Consider the following 21,311-nt stretch of genomic DNA (forward strand, 5'->3'; position numbering starts at 1 on the left):
ATCCTGGCTAATACGGTGAAACCCCGTCTCTACTAAAAATACAAAAAAATTAGCTGGGTGTGGTGGCAGGCGCCTATAGTCCCGGCTGCTGGGGAGGCTGAGGCAGGAGAATTGCGTGAACCTGGGAGGCGGAGCTTGCAGTGAGCCGAGAGCGCGCCACTGCACTCCAGCCTGGGTGACAGAGCAAGACTCCGTCTCAAAAAAAAAAAAAATTTGTATCTATGATGGAATTGTGCGTAAATTTTATTTTTATATATTTTATGTTATTTCTGAATATTTGCAATGATTGTGTATAATTTTCTAATCATGAAGATATTTTTCAAAAAAACAAAGATACCCACTACCATGCAGAAAAAGACATATATGGTTGAAAAGCTAGCATATTTCTAAGTTCTGATATGTTATCTTTATTTTCAGGTAAATCCCAATTGCCTTATTATGGAGAATTGATCATTTTCTTAAGAGTCACTGCAAGACATTTATATAAACATTAAATATATATGTATATATATATGATGCTTGAAGAACTCTAAGATATATCAGGCAGAATGACTTTGCCCTTTAAATGGTGAAAGTGAAAAGTCAAATTGAATACTTGTGAGTAATCTTGTTAAATATTAAAGATTCAAATATATAATTTTTAATATATTTAATTATTTTGATGATGGAGAGAAAATTAAAACACTCTTATGGTCTAATACGTCAACTAATCAGAATTCTGTCTCTTCCTTTTACCAGGCAGGTACTAAGTTTTGAAGATTTCCTATCCCACCACCCCACCTCCTCCTGCAGCCATTAAATATACCAGTTCTGGCATAAAAGAAGTGGCCTTGAGGTGGAACTTTCCATTCTTTTCTCAGTAACACTAAATGCCATAACATAGAAAAGCAGAGACCATATGTTTTGTAAGAAAAAAGGTTGTAACCAAATAATTTTATTTGCATCCAGGTTGTCTTGCACATGTGAAGAAGAAAAAGACATAACATATATGTCTTACACAGAAAACAAGTTATCTCACAACACTTTAAACAATTACTTCAAGGAACAGCCCAACCCCAAATGCTAAAATTATGGTATAAAGCAACAAACTATAAGCTCTAAGACATAAAAAATAATACAAATAATTTTTGTTAGGCTAGCTGCTGTATGAATATCCAAAGAAAATGTAAAAATCAAAAACACTTAAGCACATTCTGTATTTAAAATAACAAATTTGGCCGGGTGCAGTGGCTCACGCCTGTAATCCCAGCACTCTGGGAGGCCGAGGTGGGTAGATCGCCTGAGGTCAGGAGTTCAAGACCAGCCTGACCAATACGGTGAAACCCCGTCTCTACTAAAAAATACAGAATTAGCCGGGTGTAGTGGTGCATGCCTGCAATCCCAGCTACTCGGGAGGCTGAAGCAGGAGAAGCGCTTGAACCCGGGAGGCAGAGGTTGCAGTGAGCCAAGATTGTGCCATTGCACTCCAGCCTGGGCAACAAGAGCAAAACTCTGTCTCAAAAAAAAAAAAAAAAAAAAAAACCCACAAATTTGTATTCACAATACTAAGTGACAGTGACGGAGAAGTTAGAGGGAGCTGGAAGAAGGCGGCTGGTGGTAGGTGGTAATGCATTTCTTCTCTGCTGTAGTGCACGACTCAAAAAACTGTTTCACTTTTGACAATGACAGAAAAAAAAAAATCTTAAGGCATTTTACTAGTTAATGTCTAGAATAATTAAAAATGTGACCTAGAAATGATAAATGCAAAGACTAGACAATGCAAAAAGCAAAAACCGGAGAGTATGAAACACAATTAGTATGGATAGATACGAAAAATCAAACAAGATGAAGGAAGAATGCTGAAAAAGTATACTAAGATTTCAGACAAGGTCAAAAAATGTGATTATGTGATTATATGATGTTTTCAAGGTTCATTTAACATTAATAAAAAGTTACATAAAATGTCAAAAATAAAATTACAATGCAAGTTATATATGGCAATACAAACTAAAAAAAGAAGCAGTGATACCAGCCAAAATAGGATTCAAGCAAAATCAAACTCAAAAAAAAAAAAAGAGGTTGTTTTATTCAACAAATATTTACTAAGCACCTATCATATACCAGGCATTATGCTAGGGGCTGGGGCTACATGGTGGATGAACACAAAAACCTTCACAGGGCTTACATTCCAATGGGAAGAGGTAGAGAATAAAATAATTTAGGAAAATGCATGAGTGATAAGAACTAAGGAGAAAAATAAAGAGGGGAAGACAGAGGACATCTGAGAAGAGAGGTAGTTACAATATCACTGTAGTGTGTCCAGGAAAGTCCTCAATGAAAAAGTATCATTGAACAAAAACCAGAGGTGAGGAAGTGGATCATAAATAACTATAAAAGAAAGGCATTCCAAATTGAGAGAATAGCAACAGCAAAGGCCTTGAAAAGTATGTGCCTTGGTGATCTAGAAAGGCTAGGAGGACAGTGAGGCCAAAAGAGGGGTGTGAGGGGAGAGTGGTGTGGGAGGTCACTGAAGAAGTAACAGGAGAGCTAAGCATGGTGGCATGATGGCTCAAGTTTGTAATCCCAGAACTTTGGGAGGCTGAGGCAGGAGGCTCACTTGAGTCCAGGAAATTGAAACTAGCCCGGGCAACATAGATAAATTCCGTCTCTACGATAAATTAAAAAAAAAAAAAAAAGCCAGGCATGGTAGCACACGCCTGTAGTCTCAGTTACTCGGAAGGCTGAGGTAGGAGGATTGCTCCACCTTAGAAGGTCAGGGCTACAGTGAGCTCTGATCATACCACTGCACTCCAGCTTTGTTGACAGAGGGAGACCTGTCTCTAAATAATAATAAAATAATTTGTTTAAAAAATAAAAAGAGAAATAATAGGAGGCCAGAGCATTTGGGGCTTGATGGACACTTCATGAGTAGAGATTTTGGATTTTATTCTGAGTTAAACAAGAAATTGGAGAGTGACATGATCTGACTTACATTTGAACAAAATCACCCTGGCTGATTTGTGTCGCCAAGTAGGGAGACCAGCTAAGGAAGCCAATGAAATAACCCAAGAAGGCATGATGCAGACTTGAATAGGTGGTAGCAGTGAATGGAGATCATGAGAAAAGGTAACCCAGGAGCAATACTGACATTTGCAATGGAAGATTATGTGTAGGCTGTAAGAGAGATGGAAGAATTACAAGTGGCTCCAAGGTTTTTGTCCTAAACAACTGATTGCAGTTGTTATTTATTGGGATAAAGAAGGCAGAGGAAGTAGGAGTTGGGATGGGATGAAGATCAGGAGATCAAGTTTGAACATGTCAAGTTTGAGAAGTGTGTTACATATCTAAATGGATAGTTGAATATATGACCCTGGAGTTCAGATACAACTTCTGGTCTAGAAAGACAAATTTGGGAGTTATCAATGGAGAGAATACAGGGATGAGATAGACATGCAAATATTGCAGACATAAAACAGAAGTAGCCCAAGGAAGAACTCTAAGGACAATAATGTTTAGAAGTTGGGGGGATGAGAAGGAACTAGAAAAAGAGACTGAGGAAGCCAGTGGAGTACAATGTATGTGGCTAGTGAGATGGCAGGAAAGACAAGTATGGCATCCTGGAAGTCAGGAGAACAAAGCATCTCCGGAATGACACAATGATAACAATCAAAAGCTCTTGGTAGGTCCATAAAGTGAGGACCAAGAACATTGACTATTGGACTATTGGATATACCAACGTCAGAGACACTGGTGAGACTGATAAGGGTTTTTGTTTGTTTCTTTGTTTTTGGCAGAACCCAAAAAAAGCAGAACCCTGTTTAAAGTGAGTTCAGGAGCAAAGGACAGGAGAGAAAATAGATAGTGACTACAGAAAACTCTTCCCAAAAGTTTAGCAGGTAATGGAAGGGGAGAAAGGCGGCAGAAGTCAAGAGAGGAGTTTTTGGTTTTTATTTTATTTTTCTCTAATGGTAGGAATAACAGCATGTTAAGAAACACCCATTATTTTAACCACATTTGCTGATTATCATATGCTAAGCTAGTAATTGGAAATAAAACACCAATGCTTCAATTATGAATGGATATAACGCACAAAAATTGAATTTTATAACTGAAGATGTGACAGTCAGCTGTAAACATTCACACAAAACCTTGCTTCAGGATGGCAGGAAGTCCTTCTAAAGTAATTAACGGTACCTTTGTCTACATTCTCTTGTATTTTACAGCCCTTTCTGCTTTTGCACAGAAGATAATTCCTTATCAAAAACCTCAGAAGCCAAAGTAAATTTATCCTAATACATAGACTAAACATAGTTTTATGACTAATACTGCTTCCAAAGGACCATAACTACAATGGCTACATTTTGTGCAAGACTTCTCATACTGAAATGTTTGACTCAGGCCTCATTTTAAAAACTTTTTGTAAAAAATAAAGACTTTTGAAAGTGGGATGAAAGTATTCATTCTTAAAAATTAATTTTAAACCTATCTAATTCCTTTCTGTGCTCATAATTTTAAAACTTCAATAATTTAATTTATTCCCTATATAATTGTGTTTTAAAACCTGATTTATCCAAATTAAGTTCCACAGGAGCCTTAATCATTGCTTATAGCTATTTGCCAATTCTTCATTAGATCAAATACTGTCACTTTTAGCTATTATGTAATACAATAATAGCTTTTAAACTTTTCATAACGTAGCTAATATTCTATCAAATATCACTATTTCAATAAGTAGTCTGTTTTTTAGGGTCTCTTAATTAACATCTGAGCACTGTAATTACTTCCCTCAGATGTGCTGTTTTCTCTTAATTACGTATTTCTTAAATTATAACGATTACAATTTGTCCTGGCATACTGAAACAAACATTTCAAAATAATTTCTTAAATCGCCTATTATTCAATAGTAGTCAAATTCACCCTAAGTTAAAAGTAATGGCTATTCTTTCAATGTAAGCGATTACATATTTTGGCGGATCCATTATCCTAACTCTAATTCTGATAGGGATGAGTGTTTTCTGAATTGGATTTTCCTATTGTTTTTCACAGAACTGGGCAGCTACAGAAGTTTGTGTAAATCATTTCCATTTGTCTATTAGTCTCGTAACTATTTCAGTCATCTTTTATTGAACACAACACTACCTTTGATAGTATTCCCCTAAACATCTGCCCCATCTTGATAGACTTTTTTTTTAGCAATCTATTTTTTTCACAGCCCCTTACTGTTTTACATGTCTTACTGGGAACTCTTCACCTATATTCTAAACAATGTCAGCAGCCCAAAGAAGAGAAACTGATTCTTGACACAAAATATATGGTCTCAGAATGTCATTCAAAACCCACCAAGCAGGGCAAGGCATAACTCTAATATTCCTACATTTTTTAAGACTTTGAAGCATCAAAAAATACTGTCTCTTGTTTCTAAGGAAAATACCTTTTCCTCTACAAATCTTTTATGCTGCTCAAAAATTTTAAAGCATTCGATCCATGATAAAATGCTGACAATACAGCTATTGACAGCAACAGGTAACCAGTGGCTGTAAAATATACAGTGCTTTCTCCAAGCTTGAATCAAACAGGATCTCACATATCTCAGATCTTGTTCTTGGTAGAAAGGGATAAAAGGAACTGAGAGAAATGCTCTTGGCTGGCACTAGCTGGGGTGTTGGAGGGATGAAGAGGTGTTAGCGAGAGGGATCCGGTATCTTTTTGTTTCTTTAAAACCCCGGCTTGACAGGAAACATAGGGAAAACTTACCCACAGAAATGGTGCATCCGCTGTGCAGGCCAAAAAGTAGATTCTCCCACCACTACTTAGAATAAAGAAACTTATAGTTCTCTTTCTCTCGTGTTTCTGGCCACAGTCATCTTTCTTCCCTTCTTCTGCATTCACTATTGTACTCTATTCCAATCACTTAATTTTCTTTCTCAAAACTCTGAATGCCATGAGTAAAAGCCCTTAGGAAGTTGTCCATGATTGTGTGCCAATTCAGTTCAAAATCTATATAGACTCTTGGACCTGTTAAAACGAGAATGTGATTTGATTGACCCACTTTCTGTTTACCTTTTTTTAAAAAAAAAAAAAAAATAAGAGGGATTGAGTGAATTTGAGGGTGAACTGAATTCTAATTCCAAATGCTGCAAATGTGACCTTGAGTTGCTTACTCTGCCAAATGGAGGTACAGAATTAGTTGAGGTGGTAGCAGCATTTAAAATTTGACTGGGCAGAAATTATTGTATTTTCTATTTTTCAAGTCATTGCAGTTGGAGTAATTTCACCCACTCACTTATGCCACAAATATTTACTGAGCACCTACTATATGAGCAATAAGTCTTTAGAGCCCAGTGGCTATATCCCATGAGGAGACCAGACTCCTTGAAGATACAGTCATAGAAACAACGGACACGCGATGTGAGTGCTGTGCCATCATGGATGAGATGATGTTTCCCTTCTTGTGGAAGGGGACAATGATGTGTTAGAGAAAGTTCCACAGACAAAGTAAAAGACAACAGGAATGCATGGGGCCAAAATCCACCACAAGAAGAGGAAAGACTGAGCCAAAGGGAAGGAGCACACATGTGGAGATTCAACTAAAGCTGGACAGGTAGCCTGAGTTCAGGTTTTGAAGCACTTCGCATGCCCTGGTAAGAGTATCACATGACATCAAAACTCAAAAGAACCTATAGGTCCTTTCCCCTGATGAGTAGAAAAAACACAAAATTTTGTTCATTATTTTCTCAAAGTTTTCCATGGATGGGGACCCTGGCATACCTGTATTGTGTTGTTATTAAAGTCAATTGTAGAATTGCTTTCTGAGAATTACAGAAACACATTATGTAAAAGGGAAGTCCTAAGAATCCAGTTCCTTAAATCATTTCAATAGTCATTGCTATAAACTTGCAAAAAGTCTCTTAACATTGGACTTAAGCAATAATTTAAGTTAAGTAAGTAATAACTATAAAGCGTTTATTGAACAGTATACATCTAGGCAAGAAAGTAGGCTGGTGAAGATTTCCTACTTTGATAGTAGATGGGTTTGTCACTATTTTTATGGCTCTGTATGTGTGTGCACGCATGCGCGCGAGTGTTACATTTAATAGAGTGGAATATTTCAGCTGTGTTTTTGATGAACTAACATATGTGTTTGGGACTTTTAAGTGAATGAACAAGAACATATACAATTTGCAAAAAACTTTTCATTCTTTATTACCGAATACCAGATAAAGACCCAGTGAGGATTAATCAGTAGGAACTTAAACTTCAGTCTACAAATCCTAAGTAGGATTATATGTGCACATATTAGTATTTTCTCACTGAAACTGCATAGTCTGGCATATTGGATTGTAACAGACTGCAATAATCAAGCATAATTACTTCCACACAAAAAAGTCTATATCAATCTTTTCTTGATGACCTATTTTCAGTGCGTTTTCCCCAGTAGCTCAATCACCCAAACGCATCTCCAGCAAACTGTGTACTACAATCTCAAAGCCTCACATTTTAAAACCCAGCACTCCCCATGTATTTAAGAGTGAGAACTCACTGCATAAATATACACTTTCTCTGCCAGTAGAAGACCCAGCCTGTGTTACCATAAAAGGATTTATATGCCATTATCATTAGTAGAGAGACTATTGGGCTGAATAGTTGATCTTTGCTTGCCTGAATGCCATCAAGTCTAATACAACTTAGTCTCTTGTCATATTTGTAAAGATTGTGTTTTTCCCCCTCCAAATTGACAGCTGCTATAGAATTCTAATTTTAAAATGTGAAGTAAAAGAGGATGTCTTGAAAAGCTCCTTCCAAATAGGGAAGTGAAATACTTTCTTATGGGCATTTTGCCATTTGGGGGGTGGGGAGGGGTTGGTATAACATTTTGAATAATTTATTGAGAAACATGGAAGCATCTTGTGTTTTCTTGATTTCTTATGCCAAGAATACTGAATAGTTAAAAAGTAATGAGAAGTTAGGAGAAAATAAGTTGGACTCACAGATAAGACAGAAGCATCATTGGTTACTTTCTTGTGGGATGGATGGTGCCCAGATGTGCTGTAATTTAATGGATTTAATGGCAACATACACTAGCCACTCTTGGCTAATTAAACGTGATTTCACTCTTTGTGCTTCTTTCACAGGGGTCCATTTTTCAGACAGCATTGCATTTTCGTTCAAAATTCTCCAGAGTGACCAAGAATCATATGTATCCTAAATCATTCTTGGCAACTTTGGCACCAAGAGTCTACCTTTGTTGCAAAATAGCAGCTGCCACCATCAAAAATTAAGGCTCAAGTTGGGATAGACTTAACTGTGGAAATTATGTGACATTTTTCTAGTGGTAGGTGTTGAACAGAACATACAAGACGAGTGTTTTAACATGCACATTTTGCTTATATCTTTTCCTACTTACCCAATGATTTCGAACGCGATAAAGTGGAATGCTGAGGAACCCTAAATGCATTTTAGAGTAGAGACAAAAACCAACAAACATTCATATTCAAGCTTCTCCTTAAGTAAATAATCTAAAATGAGTAATACAGAGTTATTTTTACGTTTCTTGAATGCAGCAAAAATGAAGGGGAGGGGCGCAAAGGAGGCTCGTAATACTGAATGCAACTGCAAATGGTCCATCCATGTTCAAAAGGAAGAAGTGCTGCTCATATGCTCAGAGACTTTTTAAAAAATGAATTCACGTCTTTATTTTGTCTTTCCTTTTTCTGACTTTCACTGACTTAAAATTTCATCCAAATAGTCTAGCGTTTACGTTATTATTCTCTTTTCTAGTATGCTCCCACCAGGGTACGATTCATATCTGTAACCAGATTAACTCTGCAAAGACAAAAACAATTCATTTAGAAAGACCAAGGACAGTGTGGAGCACACAGAAAACATTCAACAAACATGTGCTGAACTGAGTTTCACTGCTCTAACTGGACCCAAATCCTTTGGAGAGGGCCGACAGTGTATTCAGGTCACAGGAAGAAGCAGCATTCTTTCTGTCCTTTCTTTATGTTGGAGGCAGGAAAATGTCAGGCTCAAAATATCCCGGATATATGCTACAATTAAACATAATAATGTTTCCAAAGAATATAATCTTTTAACATTCAAAATAAAGCAGTATCAGTTTTTAGCAGCAGGAAAAAAATGCATATACATGAAATATACACATGCATTTGTGTACATACATACATTTATGTATATGCATTTTTATATGTCCTTATTTAGGTGTGCATATAGATGCATATATGCACATATACATCTATATTTCCATATAACATACTTATATAAATGTATTTATATATATAAACCATTACATGTCATTTCCCCACCTGAAAGCCACCAAAGGAAACTTTACAGTAAGCAAACATTTCTATCGAAAATCGATTCAGTCATATTTTTAAAATAGACAAAAGTTTGGCATTCAACTTGTACACACATGTCTATGTTTTTTCATTACATAAGGAAAAAATATGCTTATATTTCAGTCTTGAAAACTGCCGCCTTCTCTCTTTCCTAAACTTAATGACTGATTAATTTACCAATTCATGTATCTTAATATATCTTAAGAGCCATACAGTAAACAATTCTATTGTATTTTTCATGAATTAAAGAAAAGACTGGCCAGGCACAGTGGCTCATGCCTGTAATCCAGCACTTTGGGAGGCCAAGGAGGGCGGATCACCTGAGGTTGGGAGTTAGAGGCCATCCTGATCAATATGGAGAAACTCCATCTCTATTAAAAATACAAAATTAGCTGGGCACGGTGGTGCATACCTGTAATCCCAAATACTTGGGAGGCTGAGGCAGGAGAATCACTTGAACCCAGGAGGCGGAGGTTGCAGTGAGCCGAGATTGCGCCATTGCACTCCAGCCTGGGCAACAAGAGTGAAACTCTGTCTCAAAAACAACAACAAAAAATTGCTAAAGTCAATTTTTAAACAAATTCTGAGAAGTCTATTCTATGCATTATTTTCCATTATACTATTTTTATATAAAATACAAGTTGTAAGCAATTTACAAAGATGCTAGTTTATGGACATAAATATGACGGCCTTCAAGTAATCTGAACTTGTGGTTAAGAAAGCCTGTGTACTGGCAGAGTGCTGGCTGAAATGTCACAATAGTACATGTGTTCACTGTAAAAAGGACAAATACAAGGGTTTGAAAGGTGAATGAAGTAAGTAGTTTTGATATTGGCACTTGATAAGATTAACCTAAAATTATAAATATGCTCAAATCCATCCTTTAAAAAATGTTTGCTTGTTTTAGTTAAGTTGTGACTCTAATCTCTAAAAAAAAAATAATCATTTTAAGCAGCACTATTTCCTCTTATTGCTACTCAAGGCACTGAGTTAATCCGTTCAGAGAAAATGTCTAGAGTCAATTCCTGTCTTGTCTTAACAAATTTAGAGTTTCACCATTCAATAGACAAGCAGTTTTCAGGCAACCATCCTCTATTTCTCTCTCTTCTTTCTTCCCTCCAAGTCATCAACTTCTGTAGAATTATATGTATTTGCTGCCTTCTTGTTTCCTTTCTGGATATTTCTCTGATTCTATGTGTTCCATGCTACATCTTCACCTTCCCAGAGAAGACACTCCCTTAAGGATCACCAGTGACTCACTCCAGAGAGTGGCACAATGTCCTACCAATTATACCAATTACATTCATATCAAGTGAGATAATGTATCTGAAAGTGCTTGTTAAACATTAAAGAATTCTATAAAGAGAATGTTATTATCATACTGCAAATGACCCATAAATTTCCACTGTGACTGCCACCGTGTAAGAGGCTTTTTTTTTTTTTTTTTTTTTGTGACGGAGTCTCGCTCTGTCACCCAGGCTGGAGTGCAGTGGTGCAATCTTGGGTCACTGCAAGCTCCGCCTCCCAGGTTCTCGCCATTCTCCTGCCTCAGCCTCCCAAGTAGCTGGGACTACAGGCACCCGCCACCACGCCCGGCTAATTTTTTGTATTTTTAGTAGAGACGGGGTTTCACCGTGTTAGCCAGGATGATCTCGATCTCAAGACCTCGTGACCCACCGCCTCGGCCTCCCAAAGTGCTGGGATTACAGGCGTGAGCCACCCCGCCTGGCCGTAAGAGGCTTTTAACCAAGCTTCCTGATTTCCTGTCTCCCTCAGCTTCAATCCACCCTATGCTCTGATACCTGAGTTATCTCCTAAAAATAAAGAGATCTATTCCATTCATTTCACTGCTCAAAACCCTTTAATTTCCCATTGTATAATGAATAGATTTCAAACTCAGAATTCTTCAATTGGCCATTGTAAATCCCACCTACCATTTGAGACCTTTTACTGTTATACTCCTCTCCCTACTGTTCCCTCCCTCCAATTACTACATTCTCACTTTCAGTCCATGTTTCTCTGCATGCCAACCTTAATGCCTCTGATGCCCTCTGCTCCCATGGTGACCCCTGAAGCTCTATGCATTTATCCTGAATGGTCTATATCCAACCCAGTCTCCTACTAGAAACTTTCCAAGAGGTGAATTTAAGACTAAATATATCTCCACACAACTCACACTCTCATATGCCAGAAACTCCATCATGTATGAGACTTACTTATGTATACATCTTTCTATCTTGTAAAAGTTCAGCTGGCCATGAGAAGAATAGTCTCTCTGGAGGAATACTTATCCTAAGGAAGATGCTCAATAATGATTTATTAAATTAATTGTATTTGTGTCATCATTAATAAGTATATTAAAGCGGTTATTTGAAACACCTAGAAAAGTTCATCGTTAATTTTTAAAAGGAGTTATTGGTGCTTTTTAAATAGAATAAAAAGAAACAGCCTAGACCTGATTAATAATTTCACAAAAAACACAAATTGCTAAAATGAAAAAGCAATAGCTAAATGTTAATATCTATTTCATAACAGTAAACAAAAAGCCAAGTTCTAACAAATTATGTATGGAGAAAGAAAATAAATAATGGAGAACGAGAATATGTATCATTGATGAAATGAATGATATTATGTGCCTGTGTCTGGATAAAGGTCACTTGGAGTCCCCATCTCAGAAGTTGGTTCATTTATCCTCCTACCTGCTGATAGACTTGAATCTTTGGACCCACTCCAAGACTGCCTGGCCTCTTGAAGTTTCCCTGGCTTTCAAAGACCATGAGGTCAACCACCACAGAGCATACTCCTCCTTCTAGGGTTACTCTGAAATTGAAACTGCCTTAAGAAGAGAGAGAGAGACGGGAAAATTTCCAGGACCTTTGTCTTGTGGCACTAGCTTTGTTTTAGGACAGCATAAAACCTGCCAGTATCTCCACCTTAAGAAGAATGAACTAAAATTAGTAGTGTCATGAAGTTGGCCTAGATTTGTGGTTTTAGTCCCAGGCTGTGCTCTATAATCACCTGGAGAGTTTTAAGAAAATGTCCATGTCTGGGCTCAGCACCCATACATTTTGAAGTACTTGATTTGATGCCTAGGCATCAGTATGATTTAAAAGTCTCCCAGGTGCGTAGTCAGCTTGGGCTGCTATAACAAAATACCATTTACTGGGTGGTTAACATAACAGACATTTATTTCTCACAGATCTGGAGGCTGGGAAGTTTAAGACTAAAAGGCCAGCAGATTTGACTTGTGGCGAGGGCTCTCTTTCTGGATTGCAGATGGCTGCCTTCTTGCTGTGTCTTTACATGGTGGATAGGGAGAGGACTCTGGTCTCTTTCTCTTCTTATGCAGGCACTAAACCCATCCATGACAGCTTCACCCTCATGACCTAATTACCCTGCAAAGGTCCTATCCCCAAATATGATCACATTGGTAGGTTAGGGCTTCAACATGAATTTTGGAGGGGACACAAACATTCAGTCCATAACACTAAGTCAGTTCAAAAAATGCAGCCAGGATTGAGAATTATCAACCTAGATAAATGGTTGTCAGCGTTTTTGTGCACTAAAACACGCATGACAATAATATCCCACATGCTCCTCAAGGATATCCTTATGTTCCTTTGGGCAGATCATGATTTTACACAACTCTGTGTGGCAGCTGAGACACCATCACCTTGACATATCCTATTCAAGAAAATGTGTCAGAATGCAAGCGGGTAAAAATTTAATAATAGAAATAATTTTTAATCTGATAACAAAATGAATAAAAACCATTAGAAAATCTAGAAACTTCCTTATATCTGGCCAGCATGTTTTAAGCATGTAGTCAAGACTCTGGTTATTACCATGATCTCTGCTTAAAGGGGTCATTTTAAAAATCAATATTTTATTTTATTCCTACTCAAGGTACTGAGTTAATCAGTTCAGAGAAAAGAGCTCATAGTGAGACCCATCCTTAGGTAAATACATTAGAGCTTTAGGATTCAAGAAATAAGCAGTTCAGACAGTGACAGTGAAAAAGTAGAAAATTTATCCAGTAAGTGCTAAAGAGGAAGGCAGAAAAAGAGGGTACAATGTTTCTCCAACAGCAGGAAGATATCTGTATTCTCATCATAATTATGAATATTCTAACAGAAAATCCTTCTTTCTTACTAATGAATAAATTATTTCCAAGTACCCAAGTACTATATTCCCAAGGAAACTTGTAAAAAAAACTATTCCCCGTTAGTGTACACATAAATTGACTTGTACTTATTGAATAAGACCAAAAAGTTCACATTAACCAGTACCCGGAATAACTGAGTTTACTTTAATATCTGTGGGCAAATATCAGAAGGGGGGAAAAAAAGACAACCAGCCCATTTTACCACACTGGAATATTTAGGCAGAAACATCTGTCAACTCATACTTTAAAAATGATGTTAACTACAAAGACCCCCAAATGATATTAACAAGGTAAAAATATTTTTAACTAATGGTTTCAAATAGCATTAATCTCTTCCGTATCAACTTTTCATCAAGTGCTGAGCAAACTTAAGTTTATTTAATTATCTTAAACTCATGCCAAAAGAAAGTGAAGCTGAAGAGGAAATAGCAACAAAAAAAGGAAAAGAAAAGGAGGGATAAATGAATGAAGGATAAAAGCAGGAAGGGAGGGAAGAAAAGAGGAAAGAGGAAGGGAGGAAAAAGAAGGAAGGAAGGAAAGAAAAAAAGGAAGGGAGGAAGGGAGGTTAGAAGAAAATAAAGCAAATATCCTAACAAAAGATCATCTCCTTTTTTTCTGCTTTTGACTCCTATGAAGATTTTTAACTGATCCCATACCCCATTCCATTTGAATTCAACTCAGTTCAAGTATTTGCTATGTGCAGAGTTAAACTTGTGCAGCACATCACCTCTAGGATTAATGATAAAACTATTGACAAACTCCAAAAGCACATACAGCCACATGATGAAACTGCACTGCCCATCATTTGCCTGGTTTTCAAAACTGTTTTGTGCCACTATCTCTTATGGTCTTCTTGACTAGAGGAGACTTAAACCAATATGATAGCTTTTGGCTGACTGAAAATACAGTGTTGATGGGCTCAAGATAATTTATTTCTCATTACTGACCACCGTGCATCCCCCATTGCCCTCTCCTCCCCAACACCAGAGCAGCAGAGGAGTATGCACTTAGACACATATAAAGTGGCACACTAGCTGACTTGATGTTCTGGTCGCCTGGGATGTATCCAAAACTCATTGGTGCCAACTCATCTAGAATTAAAAGCTCACTCAAGACTGCTTCTGTAAGTACACATTCAGTATCAATCACAGGAGCTTTATTTTCCATGTACAGATAGTGTTTGGATCTATGTGATGCTTCTACAGGCACTAATCACATTCATGACAGCTCCAGCCTCATAGAGGATGCTTATATGCTTATGTGTATTTCTGGGAGAATCAATGAAAGTGAAGTTTGCATACCAAAAGTGACATTAAAGATGGACAGGTCAAGGTGAATACTGGCCTTACTCCCAGACTGAGATCATAATCAAAAGAGGGAAAGACCAGTGAAAATTGGCCAGTCTCAACAACAAACAACTATTTTTTTTTTTTCTAAGAAGCTTCATGGTACAATCTTTCTATAACCTTATACATTAAAGATTTATTGGCACCTACTGTAAGTGCTAAGTTCAAGAATGCAATGTTGTTGAAGTTTTCATTGAATTCTTCAATGAATGAATTTAACAATGAATGAACGATGAACGTAAGAATGGATTCTTTGCCCCCAAATAATGTAGTCGAGTTGAGGAGACAGATAAATTGAAAAACAATACAGTGGATACCAGAACAAATTTTAGAAAATGTGCTATGGGAGCAGAGCACTCACTCCCGAACCAGCAGTTAATCTCTTCTGTTCAACCTCAGTCCATAAAGGCCACAAAATGGCCACTGAACTCTTTTCACCTATTGCTGCTCTACCAAAGGCCCCATCATGTTTCTGGATGTTTGCAGGCTAACACAATACAAACCATAAATAACTCACATGCATGAACACTTCAAACAATTTTAATGACTTTAGAAATTTTTCTAGTTGAGTTGATGACTCCTCATGAGTTCTATCAATCATTATTTTACCAGCGTTTTTTTGTTGTTGCTCCAAAACAACACTGTCCAGATGGAGATGTTCCATGTCTGCACTGTCCCATGTGGTGGCCACGAGCCACACAGACTACTGAGCACTTGAAATGTGGATAGTGTGATTAGGAAACTGAATTGTTTTATTCTAATAAATTTTAAATTACATAGCTACATCTGCCTAGTGGCTATGGTATTAAACAGGACATTTCTAAAACGTAAGTGTTTTAAGATTGTGCTATATGATACTTTTTCTTTCTTTTAATTTCTATACATTATGCTATACATGTCTCTGACAAATTGCAAACACAGAGAAAAATTGGTTTCCTTTTGTAACCTGAAGTTCCTTCTAGGAATGAATCTCAATAAGACAGTAAAAGTTGAAACACAGTTAAATATATATATACACACACACACACACACACAAACACATAAACATATATACACACTTTTATGTATATGCATATATATACATTTATATATATATGTATGTATACACACATATATCTCTCTCTTGTTTAAACTGGCTCTGACTTTTACCATTGGAATTCTCAATGGAGCAGGAAGCATTTTAAAATATCTGAGAGTTACCATATTCAACACATTAAGAGATATTTGGAAAAGACTTATTTTCAACTAGTTGTGAATAGAAAAAGTATATTTAAAACAAGATTTAAAGAAAGTTTTCATTGTGGGATTGAATCAGATTAGCTGAGCTGTGAGCATCATGAGTTTTTAAGTCTCTCTGTATGCTGATGCATGGCTGAATTATTAGTGCCTAGCATGGTGCCTTGCAGATGTCAGGCAATTAGTGAACATCTAGAGAATGAGTAGTTAAAGTAGCATGGCTGGAATGATTCTGTATCTGGAGCACAGTGAATGCTACATGACCATATGCATGTGTGAAAACTTTCAAGATGGTAAAAATGTAAATTATGCCGTAATTTTCAAAAAAGGACAAAAAAGTACTACAAGAGTACATGGGCAAAATCACGAAAGGGATCCTCAGGAAAGCAAATGGCACTGTAAAATGTACCATCACATCACATGTAAGCAAGCTAGTGAATGCCAAACAGCAAACTGATCCTGGGAATGAAAAGAGGAAATGCCTCAGGCTCTGGAGTGGGAAGGAATACACAGGCTGAATCAGGATGTGTGATGTTAGGCAAGTTACCTGAGTTCTCTGTGCCGGGTTCCCTCATTTGTAAAAGGTGTAAGATGAAAACACCAATATCAAAGGGTTTTGAGGAGAATGAAATGAGAAAATGTACATAAAATGCACAGTGCTGAAACTGCACCTAGTAGACACTTGAGTAGATGGTAACTGAAAATGAAACACAGGCTCGTTTTCTTAATTATGCCTTCCTTTGAGATCTTCTGGTCCTGACTGAGGGGGTTCCATTTCCATGCAACAGTCTAACGGTCAGCAAATGGGTGGTCAAGCAAAGTCTCTCATATTAGACAGTACTCAAATCTTTTCGGAGTTAAAGGTAATGAGAAAACGCAGCTCATGCTTCCAGAAAAACCTGAATTTTTGCCAGAAGCAAAATTCCCACAACATAAAATTTTAAGCAAGATCTTAATTCTCTAGTGCAGACATGAGAGTAGAAATGAATTCATCAATGAAATGATTTCTCCTGGCAAACTTCCCTGACTGGAAGCAACCACAGTATATGTAAAAAGGAGAGAGAAATGAAATAAAGAAAATTCCAACTCTGCAATCAAAAGGAATTAATTTTCTGAATAGAGACTAGTTATTATTTGGGCAAAAGGCATGAATATTTTTTATATGTGTTTACAATTTGTTTTCAGAGGATAAATACACCAAACTGAGAGTCACAACATACCGAATTTCATGGACTCTAAAACCAGCATAAATTAAGAAGTTAATTCTTGCGGCGGCGGAGTTGGGTATAATTTGTTGTTAATATGGCTCTTAAAGCAATAAGACATGACTAAAAAGTTCAGAATATGATTCATTACATATTTAATAGTAATATTTAAACATTTGAACTTAGTGTACCTTGCAGCACTATAATTCACTGAATTCAAAGATCCTGAATTCTCTCATTAATTGGAAGAAATTATTCCTTAAAAGCTCTTAAAATATCTACCTCTCCTCTATGACTCATAGTTAAGCCTCCTTACAGGAAAGTCACTGTGGTTTTTCCCATAAGATATACCTGTTCAGTGGGTCAAGAAAAATTTGTTTTGATTCATATATTCTGATAAGTTTTTTGTCTAGAAAGTTATTTGAAAGAAGCAGTTGGTCTATTATGCCCAGTTCAAAACATCAGGACATTTTAGATACAAAATGATATGATCTGATCACTAAGACCTTCTTAATTGCTAATAATCAATATCTTAGTGAACTCTATAACTTGTTTCTGGATAAATGTAAGAACGGCAGCCTAATGTTCAAATTGTATTGAGCTGTCCTCCTGTACAGCAAGCCTCAGTCAGTTGACAGACCCTTACTGAGCACTTATTACATGTGTAATACCTCATTGGCTCCAAGAACACTGAAGATGAGGGGTAAACGCATCCACAAACACTGAAGTAGATGCTGAGTGAAAAATAATTGAAATGGAGCCTAACTTTTTCATTTGAAGATAATCTGCCTCACTTTTTCAAAACATGCTGCTCCAAGATCAAGATATTTATGTTACTTGACGTTGCCAATGCCTCCAGGTCAGCCTGTTGGCAACTACATAAAAGGCCAACTTTGTTAAAATGGTGAGGAATACAAAAGTAATCACCTTCCAGTCTCAACAAAAGTCATTTTGAGTTCCAATGCAAGCTTACATTCAGTAGCATTACATAAGCTTGTGATAGTCTTTAAAAGTTAAATTCTTTACACTTAAATTTTACATCACCAAAGACATAAAGAAAATATCCAAGAAACTGAAAACTATATAACCAAAAACAGGCTACAAATAATGCTTTACAGAGAAAAACCTTTGCAAATGGGGTTTATTTAGTATATTGACATAATGGAATATTACTCAGCCACAAAAAGGAATGAAGTACTGATACATGCTATAACATCGATGAAACTGAAAACATTATGCCAAGTGAACAAAGATAGACAGAAAAGGCCACAAGTTGCAGGATTCTATTTATACAAAATGTCCATGACAGGCAAATTTATAGAGACAGAAAGTAGATTCGTGGTTGCTAAGAGCTGGGGTCATGGAGAATGGGGAATGGCTGCTAATGAACATGGGGTTTCTTTTTGGGGTTATGAAAACATTCTGGAATTAGATAGTGGTGATGGCTGCACAACTTCACAAATATACTAAAAACTACTGGACCATTTTTAAAAGATGACTTGTATAATGTGTGAATTTTATTTTATTTTTCCAAAAGGATCCACAACATGCTCTGGGCATGTGGTTTTGAAGACATACAAAGCAATACTCTCTGGTTTATTTCCTTGCTACTGTGATATTTACTTAAATAATTTAAGTACTAAGAGGACCTGGCTTCATTGTTAAAATAGATCTATAACAGAAATGTGAATTCAACAGGTGTGTGTTTGATGACCACAGTACTTTTTTAAAATGTCTTCCCCTCTCCAGAACTGACTATAAGGTTTTAGAATCAACGGGGACCAGAGATTCCTCTGCATGTTTTATGTGTCAACTGTGCATCACACCACTACTGAGCACTTTCATAAAGCCTTTGAAATTTAACCTCTGTTCGTGTATGGGGGTCAAGGGGCAATTATCATCATATTTGCAATGTAATTCTCATTTATTAGAACTTAAAAATGATTTCTGTCTGTAAAGGTTACTGTGCCAAGAGCAGCACCATCTATTGGATGAAAATGTACACTTAATATCTACTCTATTACGAACCATCTAAAATTTAAAAATTGGGAGCCTCTGAAAAGAATTAAATATGTATACGTGCAAAGCGAAGCACAACACTTTGTAACTTTCAGGTTAATGCGTAAACCAATTATATTCCATCGCGATGGAAAATCATGAAGGAAAAAAAGCATTTATTTAATAAAATGCAAAAGTCCAATCTTGCACTTCTCGAAAATCACTGGAAAACTTGAGTCTGCAACGCAGGTAAAGGAAATGCTTAAACTGACTATTTGAGAATGCAATTTCGGTTTTAAATGTAACCTGGATGGTGTGGATGAAAAATGAAATCTATGAATAAGTGTATCAACCTGCAGCTCTCCTCTGACTGTCAGCACTGGCAAAACCTAGAGATTTTGATTAAACTTTTTCTTTTTTTTTTTTTAAGTAATTGCCCAGACTTGAATATGACTAAATTGAAAGTAATAAAAAAACCCTGAAAACTCAGGTTGGTGCTTGTTCCTGTTACTACCTTTCAGATGTGTGTGTGTGTCTACAATTCACATCAGACACGTGTACTTTTCATTTAAGCCCCTCGTACCTGTAGCATAAAAAAGAACAGCAAAAAAGACAGTACAGTACGCAGCCCCGCACCACAGTTGTATTTGTGGTCATTTATTTATCTTCGTATGTATATCTAAAAGGCTATTTCTACACTTTGCAAAAGAGGAGAGAAGAACGGTGGCGGCAAGGATCTGAGTAGCCCCAGCTCTGTCTCCTGGGGTCCGGGGCACGAATGCCGGCGGGCGGATGGAAGGGGCGAGGGCGAGGGCGAGGGGCGGGTTGGGGGCGCGCAAATCCCACGCAGCTGCCTGCACCGCGCGGCCGCCCGCTTCGTGGGAGCCCAGTGGCGGTCCCTTTTTCCCCCTGGCTAGATGGCGGCGGCGGCAAGTCGCGGACACGCTGAAATCCCCCCACCTGCATCCCACCGATCCCAGAGCTGAAACCCCACCGAGCTCTTCTCACTCACCCAGGCGGCAAACACAGAGGAGCTGAATGCAAGCGAGGAAGCGCTTTAGGATTCGCATTTCCAGACGGTCTGCGGCCCCTCGCCGTGCGGCTCCTCTGCTTCTCAGAGTAGAGAGGGAGGGGGCGCGAAGGAAATGTTCTTTCTTTCTTTTTTTTTTTTTTAAATCCTCCAGTATATAGATCGAAGTGAGATCGTGCGTGCGTGTGTGTGTTGCGTGTGTGTGTGTGTTTTGAATGTGGTATGTGTGTGTGAGAGAGAGAGAGACAGCGAGAGACAGCGAGAGACGGCGAGAGGAATAATCTGGAGAAAGCCGCGCGGTGGTGGGGCCCGGGGCCGCTAGCCTAGGCGCATGTCAGCCGGCGTGCGGGACTTCGCCTCCTTCGCCGGCTGCTGCGGCCGCGGTCTGAGCGCTCCGAGCGCAGCGAAGCCTGAATGCCGGGTGCGCGCTCCAGCCGGGCTGTGCGCGCCGCGGCTCCTGGCGGGGGCGGGGGCGCAGGATCGCGCTGCTGGGAGCGTGCCGCGGACCCGGGGTCGCGCGGAGGGCGGGGGGACGCGGCTGCAGCTCTGGCCCCGGATCCCAGGGTAGCAATTCACACGCGGACAATCTTCCCCCTGTCCGCTGCCAGTGGTTTCGCTGCCCTGGAGTTAGAGGGATCCGCTGGGGTTTCCAGTGTTCGTAGAACATTGGAACTCCTTCATCACTTTGGAAGGGAAGGGAAGGGAAGGCCGAACCCCCATTGTCCCGCACAGCCAGAGGTTGACCTTTGAGTTTCACCTCTAGAAGTGTTTTTCATTTTATTGTTCTCTGCAGATGCTTAAGTGGGTCCAATCAGAATGTAGTGGGGACGCCTGGGTACGTTGTTTCCCTCCCTTTTTTTCTTTCCATTTTCCTAATAAAGTAGTAGACCCCATTGCCTTTGGGAGAGTTGACTCCAAAAAATCTGCAGCCCTGATTGTGACCAGTCTGACCCTATCCTTTCCCTAAACCCCAACGAAACTGCCCTGCTGGGCACA

At 38.2% G+C, this 21,311-nt stretch overlaps 1 protein-coding gene across 4 annotated transcripts in view; it reads right to left on the reverse strand.

Moving 5' to 3' along the window:
* PTPRZ1 (protein tyrosine phosphatase receptor type Z1) overlaps nt 1-20,769 on the reverse strand; it is a 193,438-nt gene extending 172,669 nt beyond the window's left edge. For all 4 annotated transcript variants that reach the window (XM_031665222.1, XM_031665221.1, XM_031665219.1 and 1 more), the window contains exon 1: nt 20,298-20,769. In XM_031665222.1, the coding sequence (XP_031521082.1) occupies nt 20,298-20,355 (58 nt within the window). In that variant the 5' untranslated portion in view covers nt 20,356-20,769. The remainder of the gene's footprint in view (nt 1-20,297) is intronic.
* Nucleotides 20,770-21,311: the final 542 nt, after the last annotated feature.

This window comes from Papio anubis, chromosome 4 (assembly GCF_008728515.1).
Source record: "Papio anubis isolate 15944 chromosome 4, Panubis1.0, whole genome shotgun sequence".
Lineage (NCBI taxonomy): Eukaryota > Metazoa > Chordata > Mammalia > Primates > Cercopithecidae > Papio > Papio anubis.